Below are 21,249 nucleotides of genomic sequence, written 5' to 3'. Positions count from 1 at the left end.
GGACCACATTCCCCGGGGAGAAATCTGCCAGCAGAGGCTGGAACAGGAGCCACCAAACACACATCTGCTCCCTGACACACACACACATTCCTCTTCCACTCTCTTCCCTCCTTTCTCTCTCTCCCCCCCCCCTCCCAGGGCCGGATTTCGGTTTGATGAGGCCCTAAGCTACTGAAGGTAATGGGGTCCTTTATATGTCCAGCTGTCCTTTGTCAACAACAAATTGTCGCTGTTTTTTGTGTTGAATATATGCTATATGGTAATTTATGGACCTGATAGGTATCTAAAGCCATCAAAATGAATAAATTATGTATGACATGAAATCAATCAGTAGGCATAAGACTCATACCCTTAATCTATGCTGCCTGATCATCAGTCTACAAGCACTCTTTAGTATTAGATAACAGGTACAACAGCTTGACCTACATTTAACTGTGCTGCACTGCAGCTGCATGCTACATGTTGCCCTGCAATCAGTCCATGCAGAATGTAGGCACAATGTAGGTAAAGGTAAAGGGACCCCTGACCATTAGGTCCAGTCGTGGCTGACTCTGGGGTTGCGCGCTCATCTCGCTCTATAGGCCGAGGGAGCCGGCGTTTGTCCGCAGACAGTTTCCGGGTCATGTGGCCAGCATGACTAAGCTGCTTCTGTCGAACCAGAGCAGTGCACAGAAACACCGTTTACCATCCCGCCGGAGTGGTACCTATTGATCTACTTGCACTTTGATGTGCTTTCGAACTGCTAGGTGGGTAGGAGCAGGGACCGAGCAACGGGAGCTCACCCCGTCGCGGGGATTCAAACTGCCGACCTTCTGATCGGCAAGTCCTAGGCTCTGTGGTTTAACCCACAGCGCCACTCGTGTCCACTCTATATATAGAAATGAGCAAACCAGTGATATTTTAGGGAGCAGGCTAGCAGGCGGGGCCCATTACTTACATCATAGGAGCCTACACAACACAAAACACTGTTGCTGTCTGTAGGTTTTATTTTATTTGTTTTTTTATCTTATATTTTTATAGGTTTTTTTCCCTTTAAATTTTTTGGGTATCCCCAAGAGAGTGGGGCCCTAAGCTATAGCTTGCTTAGCTTATACGTAAATCTAGCACTGCCCCCTTCTCCCCAGCTTCTTCACCCTGCACAGCAATTCAGCTCAAAATCAACCAGCAATGGTGGTTTTTAAGCCTAACTGCTGTGCAATGTCAGGGGTGCGCGACCTTTTAGGGGGAGGTTAATCTAGCTGCAACTTCATCTCCCTGGAAAAACTGTCCTCCATCCAGTACTTAGGCTTAAAAACAGTGTCCGTCGGAACAAATGGAAGCTTTTAAGCACAGTGTCATTGCTGGTCAGGTATGGGGAAAGCCAAGGAGACGAGGCTGTAACCCAGATGGAGAGGGCCTCATGGCTGCACTCGCCCCACAGCTCCCCATCCCTGCTTTAGGTGGGATGGATGGATGGAATACGTAAGGCACCTTTTAAATACATTGCTGTTTTATGGTGCTGCTGATTGGCAACTGGTTAAGTTTTGTGTGTGTCGATTTCAGGATTGTACTGTGTATTTTAAGTGTGTAAGCTGCTTTGGGCATTTTCTCTTAAGAAACAATAGCAGCCTGCAACCTGGTCAAACAAGTGTGTGTGTGTGTGTGTGTGTATAGATACACACACACACACACACACACACACACACGTTTTAGTAGCTTAATCTATCAGTTAAGTCTGTATATAAGGTAAAGAATACAGTGGTACCTCAGGTTACATACACTTCAGGTTACAGACTCCGCTAACCCAGAAATAGTACCTCGGGTTAAGAACTTTGCTTCAGGATGAGAACAGAAATTGTGCTCCGGCGGCGCGGCAGCAGCAGGAGGCCCCATTAGCTAAAGTGGTGCTTCAGGTTAAGAACAGTTCCAGGTTAAGAACGGACCTCCGGAACGAATTAAATACTTAACCCGAGGTACCACTGTATTTCTGAAGCACGAACCAGGCTTTGTTATAGTCCAAGACACGCATCCTATTAGGGCATTTTAAAGAGAAGACCTCTTGAGAAGAGAGATTTAAGAGATTTGGGATCTCCAACACCCAGGGCAACTATAAACACGTGCAATAGTGACATACACAAACATACATACATATGGATGTTACTGAATCTGGGCACCTTTTCAGTTGCTTAGCATATTTTTTCCAAGTGAGACCAGCTGTTACAGCCCAAGTAATATGCTCTTAGAATGACATGTGGAACGAAATAATATTGCAGCAGCCATTAAAAACACATTGCACTTAACATTGCCCGAAGAGGCGCCTGCTATCGGTTGAGCGTCAGCCTGATGGAGTTTTTGACAACACGAACTCCGCTTGCTGGAATTGGAGAGGATGAATCTGGTAACTCTTTACTGGAAAGCCGCTGCGAGAGGAAAACAGAAATCAGATGTGTGAAGCTGAGCTGAGTTCAGGTACAAAAAGACACATCCGTGGACCCTGGCACTGATCCTGCGCGGCTGTGTCTTTCACCTTCCAATGCTCAGCTGTTATTCTTCTACTTAAGTAACATAGCTGAGTGTTACGGGTTTTATATTTTATTATCAGGGTCTTTTAACACTCATTTAACCCCATGAATTTAACCCCTAGTCTAGGAAGCGAAACTCTCAAGAGGCTGAAATTTGGGATTTGAACATGCATATCACCAAAAGCAAATGTTTGGCACCAATTTTTAGGGGTAAAGAAAATACGTGGATGTCAAGTAAATACTTAAGGCCTTTAGGTCACAGGAACTATAGCTCCATTTCCGGTTCTTCTTTTAAAACTAAGGGGGCTCCATACAGTACCTGTGATCTTAATGTGCCAGAAGTTGGAACCAGCGTGGTGTCTCCCAGGCTGCGCTAAAGGACCAGAAGAAGAAGAATCTAGTCAGTATTTAAAGACAATGAACAGTGAATTACAGCCAGAAGCAGATAAGTCTGTAATGTTGTGCAATTACTATCCCCCCCCCCACATGCAACTTCAAAATCTTGAAGCACAAAACAAGGCATGCCCACTCCAAAGGAATAAGAGTGGACTTTGGATTAAATGGGTTTTAAGACTGCAGCCTCATAGCAACCATGAAGGATCTGGAGACACCATTAAGGTGAAATCTGTCTGGAAGCCATGTGAAATAGCCTTTTACAGCATTCCTAAGACTTATCACAGCTACAATAGAAAGTGTTGTTGTTGGTTAGTCGTTTAGTCGTGTCCGACTCTTCGTGACCCCATGGACCAGAGCACGCCAGGCACTCCTGTCTTCCACTGCCTCCCGCAGTTTGGTCAAACTCATGTTAGTAGCTTCAACCACTCTGTCCAACCATCTCGTCCTCTGTCGTCCCCTTCTCCTTGTGCCCATCTTTCCCAACATCAGGGTCTTTTCCAGGGAGTCTTCTGTTCTCATGAGGTGGCCAAAGTATTGGAGCCTCAGCTTCAGGATCTGTCCTTCCAGTGAGCACTCAGGGCTGATTTCCTTAAGAATGGATAGGTTTGATCGTCTTGCAGTCCATGGGACTCTCAAGAGTCTCCTCCAGCACCATAATTCAAAAGCATCAGTTCTTCAGCGATCAGCCTTCTTGATGGTCCAGCTCTCACTTCCATACATCACTACTGGGAAAACCATAGCTTTAACTATACGGACCTTTGTTGGCAAGGTGATGTCTCTGCTTTTTAAGATGCTGTCTAGGTTTGTCACTGCTTTTCTCCCAAGAGAAAACAGAAAGTGTTTCTCCCTATATCCATCCAGTGCTGCTCAGCTGACATTTGATCCAGTCCTTTCGGCTCTATAGCTACTACACAAAAGTGGAAAAGGTTGGAGGCTCCTTCAAGGCAGCAAACACATGTCGTGTTAAAATCTGCTTCTGCAGCCCTTCTGGTAAGTTGTGTACTTATGCTGTAAAAACCTGTTAACGGCCTCTGCGAAGTCTGAACGGAGTTGAGTACAGTGGTACCTCGCAAGATGAATGCCTCGCAAGACGAAAAACTCGCAAGACGAAAGAGTTTTTCGTTTTTTGAGTTGCTTCGCAAGACAAATTTCCCCATGGGCTTGCTTTGCAAGACGAAAACGTCTTGCAAGTTTGTTTCCTTTTTCTTAAAACCGTTAATACCCAGGGTGCATTGCTTGAACAGTGTACAGTGGTGCTTCGCAAGACGAAAAATTCGCAAGACGAAAAAACTCGCAGAACGAATTAATTTCGTCTTGCGAGGCACCACTGTATTCAGAAGTCAGGATCCTTCCCTCCCTCCCCCTATGCATGCTTCCATCAGCATGAGGCTGCAATCCTAGGCATTGTTTCAACATCTGTCATGTAACATCAGGCCACTCTGACCAGGTACTTGCCGCTCCTACATCTTTCAGCCGTTTGAACCCGTCTTGCAAGGCAGGTGCGTGACCTCTTTTGTTCACGGAAATGTTTTTCACGCTTGCAGAAGCCACTCCATCCAGATGCTGCTGATGGTTATGGGCAGTTGTGGGAGCCACATCTGGCTCGACAGCCTTGGAGATACTGTAGGTGCCTGGAGAAGGTGCAGCCATGTTATCTGCAACTGTGGAATCCGGCTCTGCAAAAAAGAAGAATCTTTTAAAGTTTTTAACTTATAGACTTCCAACAGAGAACTCTCGCCGATGCCTTCTTCTGCCACAGTGCAGTTATGGTTCGAATATATGTTTTTTAAACAACTGAATGTTTTAATTCTTTTTTTTTAAATGAATGTATTGTTTAAACTTTATTTTGCAAACCACCCTCGGATCTTAATGGATGAAGGATAGTAGCGAAAACAATGTGGGAGGCTGCAGTTACGAGTTACTGGGCTCTGCAGCCACAGCAGGTGCTGTGATTCTCCAGAGGTTTGAGTTAACCGCTGGAGGCAAACTCCATTGTCTCTTGAGACAGATGGGTGCCAAAAAGACTAGATGATTTTTCAGATTTTAGACACAGTACGTGGACCAACTACCAGAATGGACAAACCTTGAGAAGACATCAAAGGCTGAAGGACGTTCAGTGGCTTCTCTCTGTTAGTATAGATGGTGGTATTTTGAAAGACAGCATTCCTGTGTAAAGCAGGAATAAGGGTAAGGATAATTCCCTGGATAAGGAACATGTCTTGACATGTGTTAGGCTCTATAGGTCTGGCACAACGTCACCATAAAAACCACCTCTGTTCAAATAAACAGAGACAAAAGATTTTGCTGTAAGTCAGTTCAGTCAGTTAACATTAAGCAGATTTAGGAACGTAAGAAACTGCTGCTGGATCAGGCCATAGGACCATCTAAAGCGACATTCTGCTCTCACAATAGTCAAAGCGATGCCTCTGGGAAGCCTGCAAGCAGGAACTGAATGCAACAGCGCTCTCCACACCTGAGATTGCAGGCAACTGGTATTCAAAGGCATCTTGTCTCTGGCAGTGGAGGAAGATTTAAAAGGCAGCAAAGACCCAAGTCTTTACAGTGGTAGACTAATCCAACATGGCTCAAACACACAGAGCTACAGAATCGCCAGAGCTTAGCTGTGTGTCCGCCATGAACCAACCTGAATTCATAACGGAAACAAGACCCTGGGTGAGTGCCTGGAATCTTGCTACTGCTTGGCAGAAGATTGTGTGTAACAATAGGAAGAATTTGGCCTTGGGGAAATGAACTCAAAATTGATGGACCCAGCACCAGGCATTCTCAAATGCAGGAGCAGCTGCAGGAGTCTCTTGCAACAATGGCCTCCCATAGTCTTGTGGCACCTTAAAGGTAAAGGGACCCCTGACCGTTAGGTCCAGTTGCGGACAACTCTGGGGTTGCGGCACTCATCTCGCTTTATTGGCCGAGGGAGCCGGCGTACAGCTTCCAGGTCATGTGGCCAGCATGACTAAGCCGCTTCTGGAGAACCAGAGCAGCGCATGGAAACGCCGTTTACCTTCCCGCCGGAGTGGTACCTATTTATCTACTTGCACTTGACGTGCTTTCGAACTGCTAGGTGGGCAGGAACAGGGACCGAGCAATGGGAGTTCACCCCATCGCGGGGATTCGAACCGCCGACTTTCTGATCGGCAAACCCTAGGCTCTGTGGTTTAGACCACAGCGCCACCCGTGTCCTTAAAGACTAGCAAATATAGCACAAGCTTTTATGGGCTCAAGTCCTCTTTGCTAGATGCAGGTGGCTGAGCATTCCAGGGTCTTAAGACAGAAGCGAGCTTTGAAAATGGTACAAGCATTGACATTTTTTAAAAGACCCCTGGATGGTTAAATCCAGTCAAGGCGACTATGGGGTTGCTGTTGGCATGCAACCAAGGAAACAGGGGCAATTGGCAGGCCCCCCAGCTGGCTCCAGCCCACCGGCCAGTGTGCCATGTGAACTCCAGTCCTTGGTGCAGCATGAATCTGTGACCTGAGCTTCAGAAGCTAGGGCACGCTACTCAGCAGAGTAAAAGCTGCACAAACAGAAGTGGCAGGAGAGGCTGTGTGAGCATATTTACAAGCAGTTTATTCAGCGTACATCAGGACAAAAGGAAACATGTCTGATCTCCTTTGTGTCCAAAGCAAGACAGCTAAAGCAAAAGCTATACACAAACGGAAGTTCCCAGCAAGCTGTGCTGGAGTGTGAACCGGCATGTGACACACAACAATCATGCCTGTTCCTTAAGGCGGAACGGAATATCCCAACAGTTGCAGCGCTCATCTCACTTCAGGCCAAGGGAGCCGGCGTTTGTCCACAGACAGCTTTCCGGGTCATGTGGCCAGCAGGACTAAGCCGCTTCTGGAGCAACGGATCATTGACGCAGCAACACAGAATGTATTAAGACAATGCCCACCTTTCAGCTTCTTTTGAAGAACTGCTGCTGGGTTTTGCCACGCTGCTGAAAGGGGGAAGAGCCCTGGATTGTGTCCCAACGCCTACGTCCCTGTACCTGCCCAAACAGCCGTCGTCCGCAGATGTGCTTCTCAACACAGGTCCACCAATGTGTTGGCTTATGTCTGGCATACTCTGTTGAGAAAAACCGGCTTAAGTTTGCAGACCTACAACTAAAGGGTTTGTTTTTTAAAAATAAAATAAAACGGAAAGTCCAGAATTTGGGCTCACCTTTTTTCTCTTCTGCAAGACGTCTGCAGGCAAGTAATTGTGGAGCTGTTTCTTCCTCACGTGAGCAGCTTCGATCTTCATGCCTTCTTTCAACAGGCTGATATTATTCGCCTGCCGATAAACTTAAGGCAGAAGAAAGAAAGTCAAGCAGATCAAGGAAGCCTGCACAGCAAAGTGAGCTGCTGCTTATTCTGTTGTAGCGACAGCCTCCTCCATTCACAGCCCATGCAAGCTCTGCCCCAAAGAGAAGTACACTGTGGGGCTTACAGAACAGGTGCACAGATGAATGTATGCCCTGGTAGTTTGGCTACCAAGGTGTTCGAATAGCTCTTAGGGGGCACCACTGCCTTTTAAACCCAACAACAGGAGCTGAGGGCTAAGGGGCAGAAGCAGCACAGACGGCGCTTTATTGGTAGGGTGGGGACTGTGACTGGTCACTAGGGTATATCAGAAGTCAAAATAAGAGAGCCCAGTGTGGCCCGGGAAACTGCAGAGGGTGGGGAAGAACTGTTCAGTTCTCCATCGAAGCACAGCTTGGGTAGCTACAGTGGTGCCTCGCAAGACGAAATTAATTCGTTCCGTGAGTTTTTTCGTCTTGCGAAGCACGGTGTCGGAAAAGTTTTGGAAAAGCTTCAAAAATCACCAAAAACCTCAAAAAAAGGCTACCACACCGCGTTCTATGAGTTGCTCCTCAAAGTCAAGTCACAACTGTATTAACGGTGTTAAGAAAAAGGAAACAAACTTGCAAAAAACGCAAGACGTTTTCGTCTTGCGAAGCAAGCCCATAGGGAAATTCGTCTTGCGAAGCAGCTCAAAAACCGCAAAACCCTTTCATCTAGCAAGTTTTTCGTCTTGCGAGGCATTCGTCTTGCGGGGCACCACTGTACTTAGAAGGCATCACACAGAATCCCAGCAAGTTCCAGAAGTAGCAGCACTGGAAGCCAGGAGTGAAAGCTTTAAGCTTAGCACAGTATATTTTGAGAACACACTGACCCTCCCGCCACCCTTGAGTATTCCAGTGCTTCCAAGAGCAGATCTGTCATGTTCAGTGTAAACAGAACTGATTAGATGTTATTTAATGGGCTAAGGGGGAATACCCGCAATCAAGGAATAAAACCAGGAGGTTGCAGAGGCACAATAGCTAGGTGGCATTAAGGAATGAGCGGGTTTCCAGCACTAGATTAGCCAAGATGGTGCCCTCTGGCTTCCAATTCCCATCAGCCCCAGCCAGCATTCCCTTTAATCTGGGAAAACAGATGTCGTAATAGTTACAGGTAGGTAGCCGTGTTGATCTGCTGTAGTCGAAACAAAATAAAAAAAATCCTTCCAGTCGCACCTTAGAGACCAACTAAGTTTGTTATTAGTATGAGCTTTCGTGTCTTCAGATACCACAACATCTGGAGGGCACCATGTTGGCTAACCCTGCTCTAGGGCCTTTTCTTTCAAAAGGAGACGAAGAAACAAAGTTTTTCTGAGCACAGTGGATTATACTGTTATGTTGCAAACACAGTCGCTGGATGGTTAGCAAGCAATGCTTCTTTCTCATATTTCACAAGACTAATTTATACCGAAGTGAGGCAACCCTTTGGGAAACAGGCAAGCAACCTTAGCCCGTTCAGAGGCAGGACTTTCACCAAGAAGAGAAGGGGTTTGTTTACCTGTGTCCGTGAACGACTGGATATCGTAGGTTAAGTCAACGCAGACACTCTCTGCATTCTCCGCTTTCTTAAAAATTATCCCCAGAAACCATACGGACACAAAGTCGCTCCTGAAGGGAAAGTTCCAGGACAGCATATGAACTGAAAGGACTGGCGAGATGTCAGCAAAGTTGCAGCAATGCAGGGATTGACAAGGAAAACCGGCATGATGCTTCAGTAATATTGAGGCAGGGTAGAGAGCTCCAGGTGTATCACACAGGAAAGGGTCGGGCTACACCGCAAGGCTCTGAATCTCTATGCTTCTCTTGTTATGCTAATGCAGGGACGGGGGGGGGGGGACGGGGGGACTAACAGATGTGAGAATCAGCTGGCAGATACTCAATTCATCCTCCACCTACCAAGCAGTTCTGCAAAATGCATTCCCCAGGCAGTAGTTAACTATCCCCCACCTCCTTTCTGGCTCAGGAAAAGCGAGGCTGCAGGGAAGGAATAGCCGGTAATCAGGGATTTGTTGGCACCCACCTTCATATCGGCCATAGCTGTCAATGTTTTCCTTTTTTTTAAGGGAAATTCCCTTATTCCGAATAGGATTCCTCGCAAGAAAAGGGAAAAGTTGACAGCTATGATATTGGCTAATCTTTCCCTGAAAAATTCCCTTCCAAGGACTCCTCAAGGGAATCTGTTCTTGCCATCACAACAATAAGTTTACACCCCAATGCTGTCACATTTTCACGGGCTCAAGTAGTCAACGAAGCATCAACTCACTCTTTGAATTTTTCCTTACTCCCTGGGAAGGACTGCGGATTCACTTGGGCGATTGCAATACATTCATTCCGTTCCATGTTTCCAACAAGCACGCGGATTTTCGATTCTACCAGGCCGACCCTAAAAACACGAACACGAGAAAAACGCAAAATGAAGTTTCAGTTAACCGTTTTACTGAAGGCTGCCAGATTTACTTCTAACCACCAACTGATGGGTGACACCACGTGGCCCAATGGGTGTACTGCAACAAACCAAAGTTTTAAGATAGGACCAGGAGGCGAACGTTTTGATTTACAGGCAACTCCCAATTGATGCAGGGGTTACGTTCCAATGCACCGCATATTTAAGTGACGTCACGTGTATCTGAAAAAAGCCTGCAAGCACCCCACCCTGTCCCCTTTTGTAATGTTTTCGGACTGCTTCTGGGTTCAGTGTGATGCGTGTGTGGCTGTGCTTGTATTGTTTTATTTATTTAAGCTGGTGTGCCCCAACTCTCATACTTAGAAATAAAAAATCAAAGCATGTTCAAAGCAACCCCAATAATAAACCAAACAGCAGTGAGGTTTTTGCTTTGTTTGAAAGCACAATAAAGGCTGCAGGTCTGAGATCTCTGTGCATTTTACCCTGAGCTGAGCACTTGAATGCAAGTTATTGGCATGGTCATCAAATGTCCTGCCATTCCAGGGTAAGAAGCTCTGACCTGCTCACCCCCTCCCATAATAATAATAATAATAATAATAATAATAATAATAATAATAATAATAATTTATTATTTGTACCCCGCCACTCTGGGCAGCTTCCACAGAGATCAAAAATACACTAAAATGTCACACATTAAAAACTTCCCTGAACAGGGCTGCCTTATGATGTCTTCTGAACGTCAGGTAGTTGTTTATCGCTTTGACATTTGATGGGAGGGCGTTCCACAGAGAGGGTGCCACTACCGAGAAGGCCCTCTGCCTGGTTCCCTGTAGCTTTGCTTCTCGCAATGAGGGAACCGCCAGAAGGCCTTCAGCACTGGATCTCAGTGTCCGGGCAGAATGATGGGGGTGGAGACTCTCCTTCAGGTATACTGGGCCGAGGCCATTTAGGGCTTTAAAGCCCTAAATCATATTATCATCACATTGAAAATCTAATGTCAGAAGCTTACCATTCCAAATGGTGTTCTTCAGTTGAGGAACTGGCAGTCAACACAATGTAATGCCTGGAAACGTAAAGCAATGCTAATGTGATCTTTTTTCAACTGTTTTAATAAAAGGCCTTTCCAAAGCACTAGACAACTTTCACGTCCTTGTCAGCCTTTCTCCCATTTCTTCTGTAAGGAGAAGCCTATCCCTCACATATTTCCAATGGCTTATAGGTCAACTTCTCTTCCCTATTTCTGGCCTAGTTGCTTGGATCAATTTAATGCTTAAGAAGAGTTTAAAGCTTCTACCAAGGGGAAGCTCTGTAAGAAGAATGGCTGTGGGATTAAGGAGTTTCTTTTATTTCAGCAAAGTAAGATTGGTAATTAGGGCTGGGCATACATATCTCAGTTCTGGAATGACTTCATCGGCTCCCAGTCCGTTTGAGCACAATTTTAAGTGCCAGTTTATATCTTTGAAGGGCCCTAAGCAGCTTGGGGAACCAGGACGCTGTGGGTGGCGCTGTGGGTTAAACCACAGAGCCTAGGACTTGCCGATCAGAAGGTCGGCGGTTGGGGTGAGCTCCCGTTGCTCGGTCCCTGTTCCTGCCAGCCTAGCAGTTCGAAAGCACGTCAAAGTGCAAGTAGATAAATAGGTACCACTCCTGCGGGAAGGTAAATGGCATTTCCGTGTGCTGCTCTGGTTCGCCAGAAGCGGTCTAGTCATGCTGGCCACATGACCCGGAAGCTGTCTGTGGACAAACGCCGGCTCCCTCGGCCAATAAAGCGAGATGAGCGCCGCAACCCCAGGCATCCCTTTACCTTTAAGCGGCTTAGGACCTGGGTACCTAAAAGATCACATCCTCCAACATGAACCTGCCAGAGTACATATTAAGGCCTTCCTCTAAAGCAGGGATCAGCAAAGTTTTTCAGCAGGGGGGGCGGTCCACTGTCCCTCAGACCTTGTGGGGGGCTGGACAAATTCCCCTCCCCCAAATGAACGAATTCCTATGCCCCACAAATAATCCAGAGATGCATTTTAAATAAAAAGACACATTCTATTCATGTAAAAACACCAGGCAGGCCCCACGAATAACACAGAGATGCATTTTAAATAAAAGGAGACATTCTACTCATGTAAAAACACACTGATTCCCGGACCATCTGCGAACCAGATTTAGAAGGCAATTGGGCCGGATCCGGCCCCTGGGCCTTAGTTTGCCTACCCATGCTCTAAGGCCCTCCACCATCAGAGGCAGGTGGGTGACTACCAGAAACAAGGGAGGGCTGCCCGGTAACAAGCTTGTTCTTTTTTTCACAGAAGAATTTTTACCTGCTCTGCTGGGAAGTTATTGTTATTCTGATCTTACATTGTTTTTAAACTTGTGTAAGCACTGCCAGCTACAACTGCTTCAATAGGGGCTTTGAAAGCCCAGGTATTCTCACATACTTGTACTTTTGAAAGAAGTTGGACGGCTCAAGCAGCTTTGACCAGTCTGATTTCCCTTGAAGAATCTCGTCTGTAACCACAAGACCTGTAGAGACACAAAACCGCAATGTGAGTGCTTTTGTTATAAACTTTTGCAGATCTTCTGAGTTGGGTAGCCTTGCAGTGCCTTCACAGAACTGGAACTGGGGGAGCACAAGTCGGGAAAGGGAACTCAAAGGCTAATTGGCTCAACTCACAGCACTGAGACTAAGGGGGGAAATTGCAAACCATAGAGACACCCAGCTCTACCTCTCTTTCAAATCAGAACCAGTGAAGGCAGTGAAGGTCCTGTGTGAGTGTCTGGAGGCAGTTCGAGGATGGATGGCGGCTAACAGATTGAGGTTGAATTCTGACAAGAAGTACTGTTTTGGGGGGTGGGTGGGGTCTCCCTGGTCCTGAATGGGGTAACTGTGCCCCTGAAGGACCAGGTGCGCAGCCTGGGAGTCATTTTGGACTCACAGCTGTCCATGGAGGTGCAGGTCAATTCTGTGTCCAGGCCAGCTGTTTACCAGCTCCACCTGGTACGCAGGCTGAGACCCTACCTGCCCGCAGACTGTCTCGCCAGAGTGGTGCATGCTCTAGTTATCTCTCGCTTGGACTACCGCAATGCGCTCTATCTAACCTTTGGAGGTTAACCAGAAAGTGCAACTAATCCAGAATGCAGCAGCTAGACTGGTGACTGGGAGTGGCCACCGAGACCACATAACACCGGTCCTGAGAGATCTGCATTGGCTCCCAGTACGTTTCCGAGCACAATTCAAAGTGTTGGTGCTGAACTTTAAAGTCCTAAACGGCCTTGGTCCTGTATACCTGAAGGAGCGTCTCCACCCCCATTGTTCAGCCCGGACACTGAGATCCAGCGCAGAGGGCCTTCTGGTGGTTCCCTCATTGCGAGAAGTGAGGCTACAGGGAACCAGACAGAGGGCCTTCTCGGTAGTGGCGCCCGTCCTGTGGAACGCCCTCCCATCAGATGTCAAGGAAATAAGCAGCTATCTCATTTTTAAAAGACATCTGAAGGCAGCCCTGTTCAGGGAAGTTTTTAATATTTAATGCTGTATTGTTTTTAACACTCGACTGGGAGCCGCCCAGAGTGGCTGGGGAAACTCAGCCAGATGGGCAGGGTATAAATAATAAATTATTACTACTTCTTCTTCTTATTATTATTATTATTATATCAAGTCTCGTGCAATCAAGAACCAGATACATCTCTCTTGGCCATAGTATCCTCATCTAGAAAGTGCCCTTCCCACTTCCCACTTCTCCTTCTGTTTCCACTATCATAGAATCATAGAATTGTAGCACTGGAAGGGACCTCAGGGGTCATCTAGTCCAAACCCCTGCAATGCCGGAACCTCAGCAAAAGCATCCATGGCAGATGGCCACTCAACCTTTACCTCAAAGGAAGGAGAGTCCACCACCTCCCGTCGGAGTTTGACCCTCGTCAGCCTGCATCTATGGTCTCTGGGAGAACTACACACTGCCATCTCAAAAGTGTTTATACCCCACCATTTGGGAATATATATCAAGGTGGCTTACCGTATTTGAATTCTTCTACCATTACCGCTCTGGTTGAAGTCGACACATTATACGTGGAGTTCTGTTGTGGATACGCTGGGGTGATGATGGGCATCAGGTGATACCTGTCTGATGGATTTACCTGTGGCAGGTGAAGGATTATAAGAACGTTAAGAACCCTTGCTGGGTCAGACCAAGGCCCCATCTAGTCCAGCATCTTGTTCTTACGATGGCCGAACAGAGGCCCATGCAGAGCCTCTGAGCAGGACACAAGGGCAAGAGCGCTCTCCCCAGCCATGATCTCCAGCAACAGGCATTCAGAAGCATACCAGCGTTTTTTCACTGCCATAATGACTAGTAAATTCCTTCCAGTAGCACCTTAAAGACCAACTAAGTTAGTTCTTGGTATGAGCTTTCGTGTGCATGCACACTTCTTCAGATACACAGTGTATCTGTGTATCTGAAGAAGTGTGCATGCACACGAAAGCTCATACCAAGAACTAACTTAGTTGGTCTTTAAGGTGCTACTGGAAGGAATTTTTTATTTTGACTATGGCAGACCAACACGGCTACCTATCTGTAACTGGAATAATGACTAGTAGTCACTGAAAGCCTAACCTCCCGTGTGTGCATCTGATTCCCTGTTATGCCATCAGAGTTAAACTATAGAATTTGCTAAAACAAGTTGCAGTTTATATTGTGCATTTTGGATTCTCACTTTGTATTTTTACGTTGTGAACCGCCCTGTGATCTTCGGATGAAGGTCGGTGTACAGATTCAATGACTTAGTTAGTTAATAACACAATACAGATGGCTTCCAACTCAACGTTTCAGGTCTATTGGTTTATTCTTATTCTTATTACTAACTACTATATGCATTTATTATGTGCACTTCAACCCTTTGGTCCCAGGGCAGGTCACAACAATGAAGACACATTAATATGAAAACACAGTATTACACAATGTTAAAAACGGTTTAAGCAACACAATGGAACTGCCTCATCTTCTCTTCTCCCCATGTGCCCTCCAAATTTATTTCAAGGTTCCCCCAACCCTCTGGAACAATTTTGGAGGTGTGTGGGGAAGTTCTGTTGTGCTGCTTAAAAACACTGTACTAGTGGAACTGTTTAGTTGGATACCCTATAAAAGGTACGCAGGTGTATAGTCTCAGAATTTATAACCAAGCGGGGCATATTATTCCTGAACTCTGCACTCCACTCCACTCTGCTCCCTGTTTCGTAGAGGCAAGGGAATGTCTCTCCCCCGACCCCAGCAACTGTGCCTCTGGGTGAAGCAGATAATAATAATAATAATAATAATAATAATAATAATAATAATAATAATAATATTTATTTATATCCCTCCCCAGCTGAAGTCGGGCTCAGAGCGGCTAACAACAGTAAAAGTAATACAGTAATTCTAAAATCAATTCAAAATCAAATTACTGGCAACCATTGGGCTAGAGTTCTGTGAGGATTACCAAAGGAGAGATTTATGTTGTCCCATAGAAGGCAATGCCTCTCAGTAAGGACACCTTTGTCAGGTGGCAGGCTTGTCAAAGCTGCTGCTGGTGTCCTGGAGAATCAAGAGGGATCAGTATGGGTCAGTTCTCCTCCCCTCCCTCCTGACTAAAAGAGCAGCAACACTCTCACAAGGCTGCTACAACGGACGCCGGGGGATACAGGATGGTTTTCAAGGCAATGTGCTCTACGAACCCTGGGGTCCCAGGCCGGCAAGTTGAGGTCGCTCTCTTCGGGCTCTTTCAACAAGACTGGATTGGGCCATTCCCTGAAAAGAGAGCAGGTGAGCGAAACCAAGTGCATACTGCCGTCTAGAAATCTGCATGTCAGTTATCCATATCGGTGAAGACATGCGCTTTTGTATTCGTTGGAAGCTGCCCAGGGGTGGCTGAGGCAACCCAGTCAGATGAGCAGGGCACAATTTGCTTGTCTGTTTATTACATGCAGAAAATCTTAAGTATAAAGTGCAAATACAGTGGTGCCTCGCAAGACGAAAAGAATCCGTTCTGTGATTCTCTTCGTCTAGCGGTTTTTTCGTCTTGCGAAGCAAGCCCATTGACGGATTAGCGGATTAGCGCTATTAGCGGCTTTTAGCGGCTTATTTGCTGATCGGATCAGCTGATAAGTGGCTTAGCGGCTTAGAAAAAGGGGGGGGGAGGAAAAAAAACCCGCAGGAACTCGCAAGACATTTTCGTCTTGCGAAGCAAGCCCATAGGAGATTCGTTTTGCGAAGCACCTCCAAAACGGAAAACTCTTTCGTCTACAGAGTTTTCCGTCTTGCGAGGCATTCGTCTTGCGGGGCACCACTGTACATTTGTAAGAGTGGTATTATTCTACACCAATCAGGCCAAGAGTTATACTGTTCAAATGAAGTCTAAAGAACTGTGAGACCCTTTAATTCAAGCATTCACATTTCCCTGTTGGCTGGGGTGGAGGGCAGGGAAGACGAAGTGGTCCGTGTTGAGTACAGTGGTACCTCTGGTTGCGAATGGGATCCGTTCCGGAGGCCTGTTCACAACCTGAAAAGAATGAAACCCGCGTCTGTGCACGCGCGGGTCACAATTTGCCGCTTCTGTGCATGTGCGTGACATCGTTTTCCACGTCTGCACATGCACAAGTGGCAAAACCCGGAAGTAAGCCTTTCCGGTACTTCAGGATCGCCGTGGGACACAACCTGAAGCAAACATAACATGAGGTACGACTGTACAGCCATAAGACCTGCTCCCAATTGCTCCTCAGGCCGCTGTTGCATGTTCCTTCCAAGGGAGGTACAAAGGGCAGCAACACAAAGGGCCTTTTCAGTGGTGGCTCCCTGGCTGGGAAACGCTCTCTGAAGGGTGGGTGTGCCTGGCGCTATCATTATCGTAAGACAAGCCTGCTGAATCAGGCCAATGGCTCATCCAGTCTAGCACCCTCGTCTCACAGTAGCCAACCAGATGCTTGTGGGAATCCTGCAAGCGGAACAGGACTGCAGTAGTCCTCTGTCCCTTCTGCAATTCCCAGCAACTGGTTTTCAGAAGCAGGATTCCTCAGTCAGTGAAGATGGAAAATAGCTATCACGGCAAGTGGTACCCAGTGATAGCCTTGTCCTCTGTGAATTTCTCAAATCCACTTTTAAAGCAAGCCATGTACCACCAAGACCTCCCCTGGGAGCAAATTCCATAGTTTTAACTACCGTATTTTTCGCCCTATAGGACATACTTTTTCCTCTCCAAAAATGAAGGGGAAATGTGTGTGCGTCCTATGGGGTGAATGCAGGCTTTCGCTGAAGCCTGGAGAGAGAGAGGGGTCGGTGCGCACCGACCCCTCTTGCTCTCCAGGCTTCAGGAAGCTATCCGCAATGCTTGGGAGCCTGGCAGGAGTTCCCACCGGGCTCCCAAGGCTTGCGGATAGCAGCCTGTTCTGGGGGCTGGGGGGGAGAAATATATATTTTTTCTTTATTCCCCCCCAAAAAACTATGGGCCGGTGCGCCCTATAGGGCGAAAAATACAGTATATGTTGCGAGACGAAGCACTCTCTTTTATCTGTCGACATTTAGGCAACCAGGTGAACATATTCTTGTTTTCTCAGGCAGCCTGCTGTAGTGTTAAAGTCTTTTAGTACGGCGGCATAGGAATAGTCTTATTTATAAAAAATATGTACAGACCACCATTTCATTTAAAAAACATTAATGAAGGGGTAATATTAAATATTAACAAAAACCAGAAAACCATACAGTAAAATCATTTAAAAGTTGAAAACAGACATCAATTAACCATTGTGGAACTATGTAGTTTTAATCGCCTGCAATAGGAAACTTTCTAGCAGGTGTTTAAAAGTTAAAAGCAAAATGTACCTGCTAAATCTTTATTGGCAGAGTATTCCACAACACGGGGCCGATGACGTTTAAAACTATTTCTTGCTCTTATCAAGTGAGGGTTTTTAAAATTTATCCTATTGCAAGTGACCATTGTTTTACTTCAAGACACTTTATATAGGAAGCAACAGATAAATTTTGTGGCAATAAAAAGCCACCCTTGTCCTACTGGGGCAGTGATGGCTAAACGTGGCCCTCCAACTGTTTTGGGACTACAATTCCCATCATCCCTGACCACCAGTCCTGTTAGCTAGGGGTGATGGGAGTTGTAGTCCCAAAACAGCTGGAATGCCAAGTTTGGCCCTCACTGTACTAGGGTAAAGGAAAGGCCAAATGGGAGTTAATTTTAGGGAGGCATGCACATAGCACTCTCAGGAGTACACTTCATTTATGCTGTTTGTGTTCCTGAAGACATACAAGACAATGCACAATATCAACAACTTGGAATCTGAAAACACACATCTAAACAAAACATCAGGGGAGAGACTCAGGGGGCGTTCCTGGCCAGGAAAACATTTTGATGGCAGCAGAAAGGTGCAGCTACTGAAGGCAAGTTACTTAAAAGTTTCTGGGATGGATTCCAAGGGTATCCCATTCCGAAACACACATTTTCATGGTTACCATATTTTTTGCTCTATAAGACTCACTTTTTCCCTCCTAAAAAGTAAGGGGAAATGTATGTGCGTCTTAAGGAGCGAATGCAGGCTGCGCAGCTATCTCAGAAGCCAGAACAGCAAGAGGGATTGCTGCTTTCGCTGTGCAGCGATCCCTCTTGCTGTTCTGGCTTCTGAGATTCAGAATATTTTTTTTCTTGTTTTCCTTCTCCAAAAACTAGGTGCGTCTTGTGGTCTGGTGCGTCCTATAGAGCGAAAAACATTTCAATACGACTTGCCAGTCGTAACTGAGCGGCAACAACTTGCTGGCCCGAGATCGGATCTGTATTCTTCCTACATTATAATCTAGTACATGTACGATCTGTGAATTGTGTCGGCTGGTCAGATACTTACCACCTGGAGAAAACCAGGAAGAATTTATGAACCAGCGTGGAGGCCAAGGCATTCGGATACAGCTGACACGTCCTTGCCACCAACATGGCCCAAGAAACACCACCAAGAAATCCCAGCATATTTGAATAAATTCCACGCCCTAAAAGGCAGACATTTGTCACTTCAGATTTCCCGAGCGTTTCAGATAGTTTCAGGTTAGCAGAGGGCCAAAACTAGAGCTTAAATACGCAGCAGAGGAACTATATAATCTTGTTTTTCCTTAACCAATTATGGGGGAGGGAAAGCCCAATTCTCACTGTGAAGACAGCACTCAGGAAGGGGGGGGGTTAGCTATTCACTTCTCCTGCCGAGATCGAAACAAAGACCCCTCCCCCAAAGGAGGCTAGGAGCCTTAGAAAAAGAAATCACAGCAATTCGTAATTTTAGTTCCGATTTGGATTCAAATGAATGCTTTGCTTTCGAAACAGCTCCCCCTTGTGGTGCCTATTGCCCTTCCATCAAAATATAAGCGTGCTACATCTACGTTATGGGACATGGGTGGTGCTGTGGGTTAAACCACTGTGGCGCTTGGGCTTGCCGATTGAAAGGTCAGAGGTTTGAATCCCCGCGATGGGGTGAGCTCCCGTTGCTCGGTCTCAGCTCCTGCCCACCTAGCAGTTCGAAAGCACGTCAAAGTGCAAGTAGATAAATAGGTACCGCCTCGGCGGGAATGTAAACGGTGTTTCTGTGCGCTGCTCTGGTTTGCCAGAAGTGGCTTAGTCATGCTGGCCACATGACCCGGAAAAATTGTCTGTGGCAAATGCTGGCTCCTCGGCCTGTAGATCGAGATGAGCGCTGCAACCCCAGAGTCGTCTGTGACTGGACCTAACGGTCAGGGGTACCTTTACCTTTACGTTAACCCCTTCTACTTATTATTATCATTATTATTTACTGAATTTATATACTGCCCTATACTCAAGAGGTCTCAGCAACCTGCCCAGCAGTGGTCTAATGATGTACAGGACAACAGCTGCATGCAAGTCATCTGCAAGCTGACTCCACACTGCTGATCTGCACAACCCTAAAAGGGGAGCAAATGACTAGCATTTGACAGGCCAGCTTGGGAGCAGCAGCAGCAGCAGCAACTTTGGCATGGTTCAGGATTCCCCAGCAGCTTGTATGAAGAAGAGGTGTGTGCAACTTAAAGGAGTTAAATGCATGCAAAGAACTCGCTGAAAACAACATGCATTTTACAATAGGGGATTTTATGGTACAGCTGTACTGAAGCCATGTTATACTGACTATGCGGTAATGATAATAATGTTGCACTCTACCCAATTTTCATGTTGTTTGGGCTTTTAAGACCTACATTGGCTCCCAGTACGCTTCCGAGCACAATTCAAAGTGTCGGTGCTGACCTTGAAAGCCCTAAACAGCCTCAGCCCTGTATGCCTGAAGGAGCGTCTCCACCCCCATCGTTCTGCCCGGACACTGAGATCCAGCACCGAGGGCTTTCTGGCGGTTCCCTCATTGTGAGAAGTGAGGTTACAGGCAGAGGGCCTTCTTGGTAGTGGTGCTCGCCCTGTGGAACACCCTCCCATCAGATGTCAAGGTTAATAAACAACTAAATTACTTTTAAAAGACATCTGAAGGCAGCCCTGTTTAGGGAAGTTTTTAATGACTGATGTTTTAATGTATTTTTAATCTTTTCTTGGAAGCCACACAGAGCTGCTGGGGAAACCCAGCCAGATGGGCGGGGTATAAATCATCATCATCATCATCATCATCATCATCATCGAGACAGCTGAAAAAAGTGCATTTGTCACCTGGTGATAGGCAGCTGGTGACCTCAAGAGGATCCAAGCTTCAGCTCGGTCTAAGAATGCACTTACAACAAATGAACATTGTGGGCTGTCAAACCCACATGCTGGTTGGGGCTCTCTTTCAACTGGTGAACCTTCTTTTCTTTTTTTAAAGGCCTACAATGGTACATAGAGCTTCACTTACAAATTACTTGCTTGATATTGATGCGAGGTGGTGGTCAGCCTCGCTCCCTCCAGCAATTGCTGTCACTTCACCAAAGTGAAGGACAGCACAAGAGCTTATACTCTTGCAGCCCTACCCTACCCCTCTATGCACCCAGTGCCGGATTTACGTATAAGCTAAACTCTCTTTGGGGCCCCCAAAACATTTAAAGGGGAAAAAACCTGGATGTACATTCCCAAAATATAAGATACAGTGGTGCCTCGCAAGACGAAAAGAATCCGTTCTGTGATTCTCTCCGTCTAGCGGTTTTTTCGTCTTGCGAAGCAAGCCCATTGATGGATTAGCGGATTAGTGCTATTAGCGGCTTTTAGCGGCTTATCTGCTGATCGGATCAGCCGATAAGCGGCTTAGAAAAAAGGGGGGCGAGGGAAAAAAACCAGCAGGAACTCGCAAGACATTGTCGTCTTGCAAAGCAAGCCCATAGGAAATTCGTTTTGCGAAGCACCTCCAAAACGGAAAACCCTTTAGTCTAGTGAGTTTTCCGTCTTGCAAGGCATTCGTCTTGTGGGGCACCACTGTAATAAACAAATAAAATAAAACCTACATACAGCAACAGTGTTTTGTGTTGTGTTGGCTCCTATGGTGAAAGTCATGGGTCCCGTCTGCTAACCCGCTCCCTAAAATATCACTGGTTTGCTCATTTCTATATATAGGGTGCCTACATTCTGCATGTGCAAATGGCTTTAGATACCTATTAGGTCCATAAATTAT

The 21,249-nt window shown here is 46.4% G+C and overlaps 1 protein-coding gene across 2 annotated transcripts in view; it reads right to left on the bottom strand.

Moving 5' to 3' along the window:
• Nucleotides 1–987: 987 nt before the first annotated feature.
• The window catches only part of PAPOLG (poly(A) polymerase gamma), a 38,697-nt gene continuing 18,435 nt past the window's right edge, over nucleotides 988–21,249 (bottom strand). Inside the window, exons 9-21 of one of the 2 annotated variants that reach the window (XM_083494382.1) lie at nucleotides 18,514–18,652; nucleotides 15,346–15,418; nucleotides 13,652–13,772; nucleotides 12,077–12,161; nucleotides 10,654–10,707; nucleotides 9,504–9,623; nucleotides 8,739–8,848; nucleotides 7,081–7,202; nucleotides 6,812–6,984; nucleotides 4,981–5,063; nucleotides 4,362–4,573; nucleotides 2,821–2,874; nucleotides 988–2,399 (exon numbers count right to left, since the gene is read on the bottom strand). In XM_083494382.1, the coding sequence (XP_083350508.1) occupies nucleotides 2,301–2,399; nucleotides 2,821–2,874; nucleotides 4,362–4,573; nucleotides 4,981–5,063; nucleotides 6,812–6,984; nucleotides 7,081–7,202; nucleotides 8,739–8,848; nucleotides 9,504–9,623; nucleotides 10,654–10,707; nucleotides 12,077–12,161; nucleotides 13,652–13,772; nucleotides 15,346–15,418; nucleotides 18,514–18,652 (1,445 nt within the window). In that variant the 3' untranslated portion in view covers nucleotides 988–2,300. Of the gene's footprint in view, nucleotides 2,400–2,820; nucleotides 2,875–4,352; nucleotides 4,574–4,980; nucleotides 5,064–6,811; nucleotides 6,985–7,080; nucleotides 7,203–8,738; nucleotides 8,849–9,503; nucleotides 9,624–10,653; nucleotides 10,708–12,076; nucleotides 12,162–13,651; nucleotides 13,773–15,345; nucleotides 15,419–18,513; nucleotides 18,653–21,249 lie in introns of both variants that reach the window. The other variant, XM_083494381.1, reaches the window with a different exon arrangement.

Source organism: Podarcis liolepis (genome assembly GCF_965112155.1).
Source record: "Podarcis liolepis genome assembly, chromosome: 3".
In the NCBI taxonomy this organism is placed as follows: Eukaryota; Metazoa; Chordata; class Lepidosauria; order Squamata; family Lacertidae; genus Podarcis; species Podarcis liolepis.
The sequence above is the reverse complement of the archived record's forward strand: the minus strand, read 5'-3'. Positions and strand labels throughout refer to the sequence as shown.